Source organism: Chamaea fasciata, unplaced genomic scaffold (assembly GCF_029207755.1).
Source record: "Chamaea fasciata isolate MVZ Bird 193981 ecotype frontalis unplaced genomic scaffold, bChaFas1.0.hap1 SCAF_30, whole genome shotgun sequence".
Lineage (NCBI taxonomy): Eukaryota > Metazoa > Chordata > Aves > Passeriformes > Sylviidae > Chamaea > Chamaea fasciata.
In genome coordinates, this window is record NW_027094115.1 from 819,269 (window position 1) to 834,050 (window position 14,782).

General features: G+C 49.2%; 3 protein-coding genes across 3 annotated transcripts; all 3 read left to right on the plus strand.

The window, feature by feature from the left end:
- The first annotated feature begins 613 nt into the window (after positions 1 to 613).
- LOC136302613 (gastrokine-1-like) lies at positions 614 to 6,577 on the plus strand. The gene is made up of 10 exons (XM_066206076.1): positions 614 to 671; positions 797 to 965; positions 2,086 to 2,152; positions 2,765 to 2,818; positions 3,252 to 3,392; positions 3,604 to 3,714; positions 4,702 to 4,840; positions 5,657 to 5,781; positions 6,245 to 6,397; positions 6,551 to 6,577. Exons 1-10 carry the CDS (start codon positions 614 to 616, stop codon positions 6,575 to 6,577), a joined length of 1,044 nt encoding a protein of 347 aa, XP_066062173.1.
- Positions 6,572 to 12,815, plus strand: LOC136302614 (uncharacterized). Its single transcript, XM_066206077.1, has 13 exons — positions 6,572 to 6,727; positions 7,233 to 7,371; positions 7,779 to 7,861; positions 8,325 to 8,477; positions 8,697 to 8,807; positions 9,313 to 9,451; positions 9,858 to 9,940; positions 10,404 to 10,556; positions 10,776 to 10,886; positions 11,392 to 11,530; positions 11,937 to 12,019; positions 12,483 to 12,635; positions 12,789 to 12,815. The coding sequence occupies exons 1-13, from the start codon at positions 6,587 to 6,589 to the stop codon at positions 12,813 to 12,815; spliced, it is 1,515 nt and encodes a 504-aa protein (XP_066062174.1). The 5' UTR covers positions 6,572 to 6,586.
- On the plus strand, positions 12,778 to 14,773 carry LOC136302782 (gastrokine-1-like). The gene is made up of 4 exons (XM_066206324.1): positions 12,778 to 12,965; positions 13,471 to 13,609; positions 14,016 to 14,098; positions 14,562 to 14,773. Exons 1-4 carry the CDS (start codon positions 12,825 to 12,827, stop codon positions 14,751 to 14,753), a joined length of 555 nt encoding a protein of 184 aa, XP_066062421.1. The 5' UTR covers positions 12,778 to 12,824; the 3' UTR covers positions 14,754 to 14,773.
- Positions 14,774 to 14,782: the final 9 nt, after the last annotated feature.

Consider the following 14,782-nt stretch of genomic DNA (forward strand, 5'->3'; position numbering starts at 1 on the left):
AAGAAGAAGCTATGGGAGGAACAACTGAGGGTATTTGGCGTGTTCAGCTGGAGGAGACAGAGGGGAGATTGAGCCCTTCAACAATCCTCCCGAGGGGCGGTGGAGAGGCAGCTCCAATCTCTGCTCTCTGTGACCAGTGCCAGCACCCGAGGGAATGGATGAAGCTGTGTCAGGGGAGGGTTCGGTTGAATATCAGGGTGGTCCCTGAGAGGTGGTCAGGCACTGAAGAGGCTCCACAGGGAATGGGCACGGCCCTAAGGCTGCCAGAGCTCCAGGAGCATTTGGACAATGCTCCCAGGCATAGGGTGGGATTGTTGGGGTGTCTGTGCAGGGCCAGGGATTGGACTGGATGATCTTTGTGGGTCCCTTCCGACTCAGAAGCTTCCAATATTCTGTGACATAAAAACAAGTATTCAAAACCTCCCTCTTCAGCACTATCTATGTCAATAGATATTTAGATCACCACAGAAAATAAACTGTTGCTACCTAATAACAGAAGGACCTCCACAGACATACCCGTATATATGCAACATTTCAGTTTGAACTGGAGTTAAAGCTAACCAGAGCTGTGGAGGACAACATAATCTTCTTTTTCAAATGTATCAGTGGCAAAATGTCTAGCCTACAGTTGGATAAACACATCATGCAGTATGTGAGCAACTGGCTCGCTGGTAAGACACAAAGGTGTGTAGTGAATGGAGGGACATCACACTGGCACTGGTCACTAGAGGGATTCCACAGGGCTCCATCCTTGGACCTATGCTTTTCAAGACCTTAATAAATTACTTGGGTGCAGAACTGGAAGGGATGCAAAGCAAGTTTGCAGATGATACAAAATGGGGAGGAGCAGTTGACTCCCTTGAATTCTGGGAGGCTCTGCAGAGGGACCTCAACAAATTAGAGGGGTGGGGCATCACCAACTGTATGAAGTTCAACAGGATGCCGCATTCTGCATCTGGGATGGGGTAACCCTGGATATAAATGCAGAATGAAGAATGAGATGCTGGAAAGCTGTGCCACAGCAGGGGTCCTGGGTGTCCTGCCTGACAGAAAGTTGAATGTGAATCAGCACTGCCCTGGCAGCTAGAAGGGACATCCATGTCCTTGGGGACATCAGCATTGCCAGCTGGTCAAGGGAAGGGGTTGTCCTGCTCTGGTCTGCACTGGGGCAGCCTCACCTTGAATATTTTGTGCAGTTTTGATCACTGCAATATAAGAAAGATGTTAGGTTATTAGAGAACCTCCAAAGGAGGGCAGCAAAGCTGGTGAAGGGCCTGGAGGGGAAGCCGTGTAAGAAGCAGCTGAGGGCACTTGGTGTGTTCAGCTGGAGGAAACTGAGGGGAGACCTCATTCCAGTTAAGACTTTTTTTGTGAAGGAAGGAAGAGGGGTAGACACTGATCTCTTGTCTTGGTAACCAGTGACAGAACCCGAGAAAACATCCTGAAGTTGTGTCAGGGGAGGTTTAGGTGGGGTATTAGAAAAAGGTTGAGCTGAAACAGGCTCCCCAGAAAAGCGGTCACAGGACCAAGCGTGTTGGAGCTCAGGGAGTGTTTGGACAATGCTTTCAGGTACAGGGTGGGACTTCTGGGGATTGTTCTTGTGCAGACCCAGGACTTGGACTTGATGATCCTTGTGGGCCCTCTGTGATTCTGTGATTCTTGTAAAACAGTTTTCAGTGGCCATATTGTACTTGGGGCATGTATTTTGGTGGATGCTATGGTTACAAAGAACATAAGGTGCATTTTGGAAAGTGCAAAGGCTTTTATTTATTCAGACTAATTGAAACCAGGTTTTTTTGTTTGCCCAAAGTCAAGGCTATCTCTGATCGTAAAGTCTGATGTGAAGTTTCTGAAGTAATTAGTACATGTCAGAAAGTTACTATAAAGCATATTTAATTTTTTACTAGAAATGAAGCTTTATCTGATAATTATTAGGTCAAAATTTGCAGAAGTACAATCCCCATATTTATCAAGTGGTTACAGCAGGAAATAATTTTCAGTGAAATGCAGCAGGGATACAAATCACAAAATAATTTTATTGCAACACTCAATCCTTCCACACCTAATTCTCACAACATATAAAAGGTGGAGGGTTCACACTGCTCTTTCTACTTGCAGGAGCATCAGCTCTGCAGTCAGGATGAATCTCCCTGTAAGTATGCATGCTTTTCTTCCTTATAAACTGAAACTTTGATTCAAACCCATTCCTTTATCCCTCAGAAGGGCTTCTGCCTCTCTGGAGCACTAAGGCTTTCTCTGGGGGCGTTTTGCTCCTCCAGAATGAGCAACTCAGCCCCTGTTCCCCAGAGCAGCTGAGAAGGTAAGGAACTTTTCACGGCTTGACTGTACATTATTCAGAAAACAGGAAGCCTAATCCACGACCATTATTGTCAATGCTTTTGCACAACTGGAGCACTGCCCTAGTGGGTCAAGCTCTTCCCTGTAATGCCAGAGCGGAAGGAATGGGAAAGCTTTCTCCTCACTCGTGTAAAATACCTGTGTGTGTCTGCACAGGTCCGAGAAACAACTTGAGATTCAACTCTTGAAAGAGCAAGTGTGAAATGTGTCTACTTTGCAGCACTCTGGGGTAAAGCAAGGGTGACTCCCTTTCGGGGCACTGATGCAGTCCCAGAGAGAAAGCAAAACAGCATCGAAGGAGAACCCTTAAACATCAGATTAGGAAAAGGGAAGGAGGATTCTCACGGCCAGATTTGTCAGCCAGACAATTTTACAGTTACACTTTTGTGTTTGATTTTCATTTCAGATTTTGACTGCAGTCCTTCTTGGACTTGTCCTGACTCCAGCCCTAGCTGATTATGTGAGTACAAGTGAACGATTTCCACATGAATGACTGCTCTTTCTATGTTTCCCACTTCATGAGATCATCTTTTTCTTTGACCACCCCTTTGGAGGAAACAAATTGAAATCTTCTCTGACAGATGAAACTCTGGCACTCTCTGTGGGGTAGAACATTTTCTAGTCTAGCAAAGATTTTACTAAAAATTTTGGGAGATCACTGACTGAAAATCTAAAACTGTCTCATTTTTCAATTGAGTCTCAGCAAAAATTGGAAATCAGCAAGTCATCTTTGGAGTAAAGATTAAGGTCCCCATCACCAGAGGCCAATCAAAGATTGCAGTGGTGCTTACTAGAAAGCAGCACTTCCAATGTAGCAGTGATTTTTCTAAAACTGTGTGGACATCACTGCCTCCCTTCAAAGACTAAACATCTACTTTGCCTTGGCTTTTCAGTCTCAGCAGACAGATAACAACTGCCAGGTCTCTGTTGGTGGTGTTTTCCAAAATCTGACTCTCAGTAGTCAAACACGTATAGTGGTTATTGAACAAAGGAGCGATCACTTCTCATGGAAAACCATCTGGAACTACAACACGGTAAGTGGCATGGAATGTGCATAAAGCATCCAAGGAGACTGGCTCCTGGTCGAGCTGGCCCAGGGATGGGGTGTTTCCTTTTTCTGACCATGTTGGGTGCACGTTTTGGGGTAGCCAATCTTGGCATTCATTCCTGTTTTAGCAAAAGGTTTTCTCCAATCCCAAGGCTTGAAAAACTGAATTGCAAATGGTCAATAACTTTTTCTTACAGGGTATCATTGCAACCAAACTGATGCAAGAGAGAACTTGCTACATTTCTGTCATGAACAGAAATGAGATGCCCAGCTTTAAAAATCTGGCCCAATTGGCTTCACAGAACATGGTAAGATACAAAATTAGCAGTAGCTTTGAATGTTTGAATGTTTTACGGTAGTTAAAAATCATTTTTTGTCAGATACACAACTTTTTCCAAACCTTCTTAACTAAAGGGTAAATAAAAAGACATTTTAGTGGTGAAATTTGTGGTAAAATTTTTCACTTACAATATTTGTAAACAATCAAAACCTACAAAATCCTCATTCAATGACTCTAGTGCAGGTTCATCATGCTGAGTCCAAGACCCAGAGTAGTTAGATTATTTTTACAATTATTTATTATTATATAATTGACTCTTTTTTTACTGTCGTAGTATCTACGATGTAGATTTTTCTTAAGTATATTTCATAATTTCTCATGCTCAAAGTCAAAAAAAATTTCTTCAGAAGATCTAATTTAAAAAGGACAAATACGGCAATATTACAGAAAAAATCTAAAAGTAAGCTTTCAAAGGTTTTGAACAAAATTATGCAACATGTTCCTTTAGTTCAACCATCCACATTAGCACAGACATTATAAAAATCATCTCAGCATTCAGCATTTTACATTTGCCAAACACAGACTTTCCGTGAAATGTGAGAACGAAGTCCGTAAAAACTCACACTTTAAATACCAGGAAGACCTGTAGGGCAGAAAGAAACCAGGAAGAGATTTCTCCTGCCAGACAACTGCCCATGTGCCTCTGAGGAGCGAGAGCAGAGACTGAGCAAAGGCTTTGGAAGGAGCTCTGGCTCCACAGAGCGGCCACTCTCCTCTCCAGCACTTTCCTTGCACTGCCAGTTCCCCTCATGCTCCCTGCACCTTGACTCCCTTGGAACAAACTCTGCCTTGGCTGCTGCCTTCAAGGCTTGCCAGTGGTCCCAAAGGCCCCCAGGTGATTAAAAGGTGTCCCTAAAGGCAGTTGGGGCTCAAACACCCAGCCCCGAGTCATCCTCTGACAGCTGAATAAGCTTACTAGCACAGAGCTTACTGAATGCTGGTATTTGTTGTTTAGAACCAGATCGGTCTTGGAAGACCTACCAAGAAGATCACCTTTGTCACCAATGGATTGGTCAACAACCTCAACTCCTATGGAATAGACATCACTGCTATGTGCAGCGGACTCACCACCTACATGGCTTACGAAGTTCACAGTGAGTGCAAGCATTGGGAATTCTCAGTGTTACTGACCTGTCCTTTTTGTCTCTTGGGGCATGACCAAGGCATAATTGCAGCTCTTCCATTTTTAGACACACAGACACCTAGGGCTCCAGGGCAGTTGCACAAATTGTTAGGCATTTCCACAGATCCGGACTGCAACAGGGTGGGTTCACAACCCCTATAAATGACCTCAACAAAACCCTCAGAGCTCCTTTCTGAGAAGCTTAATGGGCCCAGACTGTTTCGACCCGCACGAAGCTCCTCTGTACTGTCCAGTCATTAAGAAGGTTCGGTAGAAGAAGCGCAGTCCTACCGGTCATGGCTTGCTAATGAGTTGACCCAGGCAGTAAAGAAACTATTGCGCTTCATAACAGTAATACAAAAAGCTTCTTCCCCTGCACGTTTCTCCCAGGGGGGACAATCCCATTCTCCCCCTACACCTGGTAGGATTCTTTCGAATGTCACAGCCCACGTGACTGCACCAATGAATAGGCAACAACCTCACCATGTAATGCCCAGCCATTGGGACTCACAAAAGGCAGCGCAACAGAGCCCCGATTTCTGCACGGGAAATCTCAAAGAGTGTTCAAGAGCACGTCTTTGTAAGCATTCCTTGCTGAGTCACACACCTGCTGCTCTTTGGAGACGCCAAGAGAATCTGTCCCTCACACAGCTCAAACATTCCCAGTGCAGCGGCTCTTCAGAACCTGGCAGGTCCCGTGCAAAAATACCACCCATCAGTAGAAGAGCAACCAATGTAGTGCACATTATCTCATACGGTTTTGTCTCTTATTTCTCACCATTACAAGGACCTCAGGTGAATCTGGGATCATGCATTGCCCTCAATGTCCTGAGAGTTGTGGAGCTGGACTACTGCAATAGCAATGGCAATTGGAATGGAACTGGCAATGGGAATTGGAATGGCAATTTACCGGTGAGAAAACCTTAGCCCTTACCTTTCCGGAACCAAAGAGGAGGGGCTTCAGAGGTGCTGTCCAAGGCCAACGGTGATGCCGTGCTTGCCTGGCATCTCCTCTTTTGAGAGGTTCCTGCTTGAGGGTGCAGATGCTGAAACAGAGCAATGGGTCAGCTGAGGTTTCCCTTGACGACCTTGAGCTCGGTTTAAGTGTGGCCAGTCCTCTCGCACTCATCGACCTCTAAAGGCGCCAGATGACAGCTGTCAGATGCAGCAGTGATTCACTGAATCCATGAAAAGAGTTCCTACGGCCTTTGCCCAAAACCACAGCCTTGATTCTGGGTCCTTTGGAAACGACTCAGGCATGTGCTGGCACCTCCTAGGGGCAGCACTTCCTTTGTAGCAGGGATTTTTCTAATGCTTTGGGGCCATCACTGTCTCCCTTCAAAGGCAAAACCTCTTCTTTCCCTTGGCTTTTTAGTCTCAGCAGATTCCCGGCGGCATCGTCAACAACACGCAAGTCATCGTTGGTGGCCAGTCCCAAATTGTGACCATCAACAGGCAATGGCACGTGGCAGTCATTGAGAAAAACACCGTCAGCGTGTCCTGGAAAACCATCTGGAACTACAACACGGTGAGTGGCAGGGAAGGTGCTTGTGCACAAAGCATGTGAGGAGATTGGCTCCGGGCAGAGCTGGCGCAGAGACGGGGCTTGTTTCCTTTTTCTGGCCGTGCTGAGGGCACAATTTCGGGCAGGAACTCTCGGACTTTGTTCCTGTTTGAACAGAGAGTTTTCTCCGATCCCAAGGCTTGAAAGAATGAAATGCCAGTGCTCAATAACTTTATTTTACAGGGCGTCATTGCAACCAAAGTCCCGCAACAGAACACCTGCTACATTTCCATCATGAACAGAAGTGAGATGCCCAGCTTCAATAATCTGGCCCGCCTGGCACAGGAGAGCAGGGTAAGATTGCCAAGGAGCAGCAGAGTCCCTACCCTGGAGATCATTGGCCCATTTCTTCACGCGCTTTTTCCTTCTGCAGTGGACAAGGTTGTCCCAGGGGGCAGGATTGTCTTTATCTCAGCAGCACTGGGGCTTGGGAGTTTTTCCCTGGGAATGCTTTGCTGAAAGAAGAAAGGGGCTGCAGCATTCCTCTGCTCATCTCCCATTTTTGTGAGGATGTTGAGCTCCGCAGCTTGCAGGGCCAGAGCCTTGCTCTGAGGAGCCCTTCAAGGGCCTTGATTCTCTTGGCCTGCCAAGATCTCCAAGTCCTGCGCAGACCGTTCAGTACCAAACTTGCATTGCTCAGCTCAGAACTTTGCACTGCAGCCGCTCTTGGCCAGACTCCCTTCTCCTTTGGGGCGCAAGAGAGCGTTTCCCTATTGCACAGCCTTTCCCCTAGGGAATAAGCCTAGCGGGAACCAGATCCCAGCTCTGATCCTTGTGAATGCTGTTATTTGACGCTTAGAACCAGATCGGCTTCGGAAGACCTACCAAGAAGATCACCTTTGTTGCCAATGGACTGGTCAACAACCTCAGTTCTTACGGAGCAGACGTCTTCTCTATGTGCAGTGGACTCACCACCTACATGGCTTATGAAGTTCACGGTGAGCGCAAGCAAAGGAATTCTGTCTCTGTGTGACCTGGCGTTTGTTTCCCTTGGGGAATGACTAAGGCACAATTGCTGCTCTTCCACTTTTGAGACGCACAAAAAACAAGGGCTTCAGCACAAAGTGTTCGGCCCGTCCACAGATCTAGGACTGGAAGGGGGCGGTGCCAGTGCCGCCCATAAATGACCCGTACAAAACTCTTTTCCGGGAAGCTTCCGGAGGCTTACATTTGGGCCCAGAGTGTTGCAGCTCACACAGAGCTCCCCTGTAATGGCCAGTCAAGAAAAAGGGTCGTCCTAAGTACGACTGCCCCTCAGGTCAGAGCTTGCTGACCATTTGAATGGCAGTCAAGGTCTTAGGCATAGGCTCACCGGGTTTTGTTTCTTCCTTTCTTGCTTTCCAAGGACTCCAAGTGAACCTGGGATCATGCATTACCCTCAATGTCCTGGGAGTCGTCGATCTGAAGTACTGCAACGGCAATGGACAAGTAAGAAAACCTTAGCCCTTACCTTTCCGGAACCAAAGAGGAGGGGCTTCAGAGGTGCTGTCCAAGGCCAACCGTGATGCTGTGCTTGCCTGGCATCTCCTCTTTGGAGAGGTTCCTGCTTGAGGGTGCAGATGCTGAAACAGAGCAATGGGTCAGCTGAGGTTTCCCTTGACGACCTTGAGCTCGGTTTAAGTGTGGCCAGTCCTCTCGCACTCATCGACCTCTAAAGGCGCCAGATGACAGCTGTCAGATGCAGCAGTGATTCACTGAATCCATGAAAAGAGTTCCTACGGCCTTTGCCCAAAACCACAGCCTTGATTCTGGGTCCTTTGGAAACGACTCAGGCATGTGCTGGCACCTCCTAGGGGCAGCACTTCCTTTGTAGCAGGGATTTTTCTAATGCTTTGGGGCCATCACTGTCTCCCTTCAAAGGCAAAACCTCTTCTTTCCCTTGGCTTTTTAGTCTCAGCAGATTCCCGGCGGCATCGTCAACAACACGCAAGTCATCGTTGGTGGCCAGTCCCAAATTGTGACCATCAACAGGCAATGGCACGTGGCAGTCATTGAGAAAAACACCGTCAGCGGGTCCTGGAAAACCATCTGGAACTACAACACGGTGAGTGGCAGGGAAGGTGCTTGTGTACAAAGCATGTGAGGAGATTGGCTCCGGGCAGAGCAGGCGCAGAGACGGGGCTTGTTTCCTTTTTCTGGCCGTGCTGAGGGCACAATTTCGGGCAGGAACTCTCGGACTTTGTTCCTGTTTGAACAGAGAGTTTTCTCCGATCCCAAGGCTTGAAAGAATGAAATGCCAGTGCTCAATAACTTTATTTTACAGGGCGTCATTGCAACCAAAGTCCTGCAACAGAACACCTGCTACATTTCCATCATGAACAGAAGTGAGATGCCCAGCTTCAATAATCTGGCCCGCCTGGCACAGGAGAGCAGGGTAAGATTGCCAAGGAGCAGCAGAGTCCCTACCCTGGAGATCATTGGCCCATTTCTTCACGCGCTTTTTCCTTCTGCAGTGGACAAGGTTGTCCCAGGGGGCAGGATTGTCTTTATCTCAGCAGCACTGGGGCTTGGGAGTTTTTCCCTGGGAATGCTTTGCTGAAAGAAGAAAGGGGCTGCAGCATTCCTCTGCTCATCTCCCATTTTTGTGAGGATGTTGAGCTCCGCAGCTTGCAGGGCCAGAGCCTTGCTCTGAGGAGCCCTTCAAGGGCCTTGATTCTCTTGGCCTGCCAAGATCTCCAAGTCCTGCGCAGACCGTTCAGTACCAAACTTGCATTGCTCAGCTCAGAACTTTGCACTGCAGCCGCTCTTGGCCAGACTCCCTTCTCCTTTGGGGCGCAAGAGAGCGTTTCCCTATTGCACAGCCTTTCCCCTAGGGAATAAGCCTAGCGGGAACCAGATCCCAGCTCTGATCCTTGTGAATGCTGTTATTTGACGCTTAGAACCAGATCGGCTTCGGAAGACCTACCAAGAAGATCACCTTTGTTGCCAATGGACTGGTCAACAACCTCAGTTCTTACGGAGCAGACGTCTTCTCTATGTGCAGTGGACTCACCACCTACATGGCTTATGAAGTTCACGGTGAGCGCAAGCAAAGGAATTCTGTCTCTGTGTGCCCTGGCGTTTGTTTCCCTTGGGGAATGACTAAGGCACAATTGCTGCTCTTCCACTTCTGAGACGCACAAAAAACAAGGGCTTCAGCACAAAGTGTTCGGCCCGTCCACAGATCAGGACTGGAAGGGGGCGGTGCCAGTGCCGCCCATAAATGACCCGTACAAAACTCTTTTCCGGGAAGCTTCCAGAGGCTTACATTTGGGCCCAGAGTGTTGCAGCTCACACAGAGCTCCCCTGTAATGGCCAGTCAAGAAAAAGGGTCGTCCTAAGTACGACTGCCCCTCAGGTCAGAGCTTGCTGACCATTTGAATGGCAGTCAAGGTCTTAGGCATAGGCTCACCGGGTTTTGTTTCTTCCTTTCTTGCTTTCCAAGGACTCCAAGTGAACCTGGGATCATGCATTACCCTCAATGTCCTGGGAGTCGTCGATCTGAAGTACTGCAACGGCAATGGACAAGTAAGAAAACCTTAGCCCTTACCTTTCCGGAACCAAAGAGGAGGGGCTTCAGAGGTGCTGTCCAAGGCCAACCGTGATGCTGTGCTTGCCTGGCATCTCCTCTTTTGAGAGGTTCCTGCTTGAGGGTGCAGATGCTGAAACAGAGCAATGGGTCAGCTGAGGTTTCCCTTGACGACCTTGAGCTCGGTTTAAGTGTGGCCAGTCCTCTCGCACTCATCGACCTCTAAAGGCGCCAGATGAGAGCTGTCAGATGCAGCAGTGATTCACTGAATCCATGAAAAGAGTTCCTACGGCCTTTGCCCAAAACCACAGCCTTGATTCTGGGTCCTTTGGAAACGACTCAGGCATGTGCTGGCACCTCCTAGGGGCAGCACTTCCTTTGTAGCAGGGATTTTTCTAATGCTTTGGGGCCATCACTGTCTCCCTTCAAAGGCAAAACCTCTTCTTTCCCTTGGCTTTTTAGTCTCAGCAGATTCCCGGCGGCATCGTCAACAACACGCAAGTCATCGTTGGTGGCCAGTCCCAAATTGTGACCATCAACAGGCAATGGCACGTGGCAGTCATTGAGAAAAACACCGTCAGCAGGTCCTGGAAAACCATCTGGAACTACAACACGGTGAGTGGCAGGGAAGGTGCTTGTGTACAAAGCATGTGAGGAGACTGGCTCCGGGCAGAGCAGGCGCAGAGACGGGGCTTGTTTCCTTTTTCTGGCCGTGCTGAGGGCACAATTTCGGGCAGGAACTCTCGGACTTTGTTCCTGTTTGAACAGAGAGTTTTCTCCGATCCCAAGGCTTGAAAGAATGAAATGCCAGTGCTCAATAACTTTATTTTACAGGGCGTCATTGCAACCAAAGTCCTGCAACAGAACACCTGCTACATTTCCATCATGAACAGAAGTGAGATGCCCAGCTTCAATAATCTGGCCCGCCTGGCACAGGAGAGCAGGGTAAGATTGCCAAGGAGCAGCAGAGTCCCTACCCTGGAGATCATTGGCCCATTTCTTCACGCGCTTTTTCCTTCTGCAGTGGACAAGGTTGTCCCAGGGGGCAGGATTGTCTTTATCTCAGCAGCACTGGGGCTTGGGAGTTTTTCCCTGGGAATGCTTTGCTGAAAGAAGAAAGGGGCTGCAGCATTCCTCTGCTCATCTCCCATTTTTGTGAGGATGTTGAGCTCCGCAGCTTGCAGGGCCAGAGCCTTGCTCTGAGGAGCCCTTCAAGGGCCTTGATTCTCTTGGCCTGCCAAGATCTCCAAGTCCTGCGCAGACCGTTCAGTACCAAACTTGCATTGCTCAGCTCAGAACTTTGCACTGCAGCCGCTCTTGGCCAGACTCCCTTCTCCTTTGGGGCGCAAGAGAGCGTTTCCCTATTGCACAGCCTTTCCCCTAGGGAATAAGCCTAGCGGGAACCAGATCCCAGCTCTGATCCTTGTGAATGCTGTTATTTGACGCTTAGAACCAGATCGGCTTCGGAAGACCTACCAAGAAGATCACCTTTGTTGCCAATGGACTGGTCAACAACCTCAGTTCTTACGGAGCAGACGTCTTCTCTATGTGCAGTGGACTCACCACCTACATGGCTTATGAAGTTCACGGTGAGCGCAAGCAAAGGAATTCTGTCTCTGTGTGCCCTGGCGTTTGTTTCCCTTGGGGAATGACTAAGGCACAATTGCTGCTCTTCCACTTCTGAGACGCACAAAAAACAAGGGCTTCAGCACAAAGTGTTCGGCCCGTCCACAGATCAGGACTGGAAGGGGGCGGTGCCAGTGCCGCCCATAAATGACCCGTACAAAACTCTTTTCCGGGAAGCTTCCGGAGGCTTACATTTGGGCCCAGAGTGTTGCAGCTCACACAGAGCTCCCCTGTAATGGCCAGTCAAGAAAAAGGGTCGTCCTAAGTACGACTGCCCCTCAGGTCAGAGCTTGCTGACCATTTGAATGGCAGTCAAGGTCTTAGGCATAGGCTCACCGGGTTTTGTTTCTTCCTTTCTTGCTTTCCAAGGACTCCAAGTGAACCTGGGATCATGCATTACCCTCAATGTCCTGGGAGTCGTCGATCTGAAGTACTGCAACGGCAATGGACAAGTAAGAAAACCTTAGCCCTTACCTTTCCGGAACCAAAGAGGAGGGGCTTCAGAGGTGCTGTCCAAGGCCAACCGTGATGCTGTGCTTGCCTGGCATCTCCTCTTTTGAGAGGTTCCTGCTTGAGGGTGCAGATGCTGAAACAGAGCAATGGGTCAGCTGAGGTTTCCCTTGACGACCTTGAGCTCGGTTTAAGTGTGGCCAGTCCTCTCGCACTCATCGACCTCTAAAGGCGCCAGATGACAGCTGTCAGATGCAGCAGTGATTCACTGAATCCATGAAAAGAGTTCCTACGGCCTTTGCCCAAAACCACAGCCTTGATTCTGGGTCCTTTGGAAACGACTCAGGCATGTGCTGGCACCTCCTAGGGGCAGCACTTCCTTTGTAGCAGGGATTTTTCTAATGCTTTGGGGCCATCACTGTCTCCCTTCAAAGGCAAAACCTCTTCTTTCCCTTGGCTTTTTAGTCTCAGCAGATTCCCGGCGGCATCGTCAACAACACGCAAGTCATCGTTGGTGGCCAGTCCCAAATTGTGACCATCAACAGGCAATGGCACGTGGCAGTCATTGAGAAAAACACCGTCAGCGGGTCCTGGAAAACCATCTGGAACTACAACACGGTGAGTGGCAGGGAAGGTGCTTGTGCACAAAGCATGTGAGGAGACTGGCTCCGGGCAGAGCTGGCGCAGAGACGGGGCTTGTTTCCTTTTTCTGGCCGTGCTGAGGGCACAATTTCGGGCAGGATCTCTCGGACTTTGTTCCTGTTTGAACAGAGAGTTTTCTCCGATCCCAAGGCTTGAAAGAATGAAATGCCAGTGCTCAATAACTTTATTTTACAGGGCGTCATTGCAACCAAAGTCCCGCAACAGAACACCTGCTACATTTCCATCATGAACAGAAGTGAGATGCCCAGCTTCAATAATCTGGCCCGCCTGGCACAGGAGAGCAGGGTAAGATTGCCAAGGAGCAGCAGAGTCCCGACCCTGGAGATCATTGGCCCATTTCTTCACGCGCTTTTTCCTTCTGCAGTGGACAAGGTTGTCCCAGGGGGCAGGATTGTCTTTCTCTCAGCAGCACTGGGGTTTGGGACTTTTTCCCTAGGAATGCTTTGCTGAAAGAAGAAAGGGGCTGCAGCATTCCTCTGCTCATCTCCCATTTTTGTGAGGATGTTGAGCGCCGCAGCTTGCAGGGCCAGAGCCTTGCTCTGAGGAGCCCTTCAAGGGCCTTGATTCTCTTGGCCTGTCAAGATCTCCAAGTCCTGCGCAGACCGTTCAGTACCAAACTTGCATTGCTCAGCTCAGAACTTTGCACTGCAGCCGCTCTTGGCCAGACTCCCTTCTCCTTTGGGGCGCAAGAGAGCGTCTCCCTATTGCACAGCCTTTCCCCTAGGGAATAAGCCTAGCGGGAACCAGATCCCAGCTCTGATCCTTGTGAATGCTGTTATTTGACGCTTAGAACCAGATCGGCTTCGGAAGACCTACCAAGAAGATCACCTTTGTTGCCAATGGACTGGTCAACAACCTCAGTTCTTACGGAGCAGACGTCTTCTCTATGTGCAGTGGACTCACCACCTACATGGCTTATGAAGTTCACGGTGAGCGCAAGCAAAGGAATTCTGTCTCTGTGTGACCTGGCGTTTGTTTCCCTTGGGGAATGACTAAGGCACAATTGCTGCTCTTCCACTTCTGAGACGCACAAAAAACAAGGGCTTCAGCACAAAGTGTTCGGCCCGTCCGCAGATCAGGACTGGAAGGGGGCGGTGCCAGTGCCGCCCATAAATGACCCGTACAAAACTCTTTTCCGGGAAGCTTCCGGAGGCTTACATTTGGGCCCAGAGTGTTGCAGCTCACACAGAGCTCCCCTGTAATGGCCAGTCAAGAAAAAGGGTCGTCCTAAGTACGACTGCCCCTCAGGTCAGAGCTTGCTGACCATTTGAATGGCAGTCAAGGTCTTAGGCATAGGCTCACCGGGTTTTGTTTCTTCCTTTCTTGCTTTCCAAGGACTCCAAGTGAACCTGGGATCATGCATTACCCTCAATGTCCTGGGAGTCGTCGATCTGAAGTACTGCAACGGCAATGGACAAGTAAGAAAACCTTAGCCCTTACCTTTCCGGAACCAAAGAGGAGGGGCTTCAGAGGTGCTGTCCAAGGCCAACCGTGATGCCGTGCTTGCCTGGCATCTCCTCTTTTGAGAGGTTCCTGCTTGAGGGTGCAGATGCTGAAACAGAGCAATGGGTCAGCTGAGGTTTCCCTTGACGACCTTGAGCTCGGTTTAAGTGTGGCCAGTCCTCTCGCACTCATCGACCTCTAAAGGCGCCAGATGACAGCTGTCAGATGCAGCAGTGATTCACTGAATCCATGAAAAGAGTTCCTACGGCCTTTGCCCAAAACCACAGCCTTGATTCCGGGTCCTTTGGAAACGACTCAGGCATGTGCTGGCACCTCCTAGGGGCAGCACTTCCTTTGTAGCAGGGATTTTTCTAATGCTTTGGGGCCATCACTGTCTCCCTTCAAAGGCAAAACCTCTTCTTTCCCTTGGCTTTTTAGTCTCAGCAGATTCCCGGCGGCATCGTCAACAACACGCAAGTCATCGTTGGTGGCCAGTCCCAAATTGTGACCATCAACAGGCAATGGCACGTGGCAGTCATTGAGAAAAACACCGTCAGCGGGTCCTGGAAAACCATCTGGAACTACAACACGGTGAGTGGCAGGGAGGGTGCTTGTGCACAAAGCATGTGAGGAGACTGGCTCCGGGCAGAGCTGGCGCA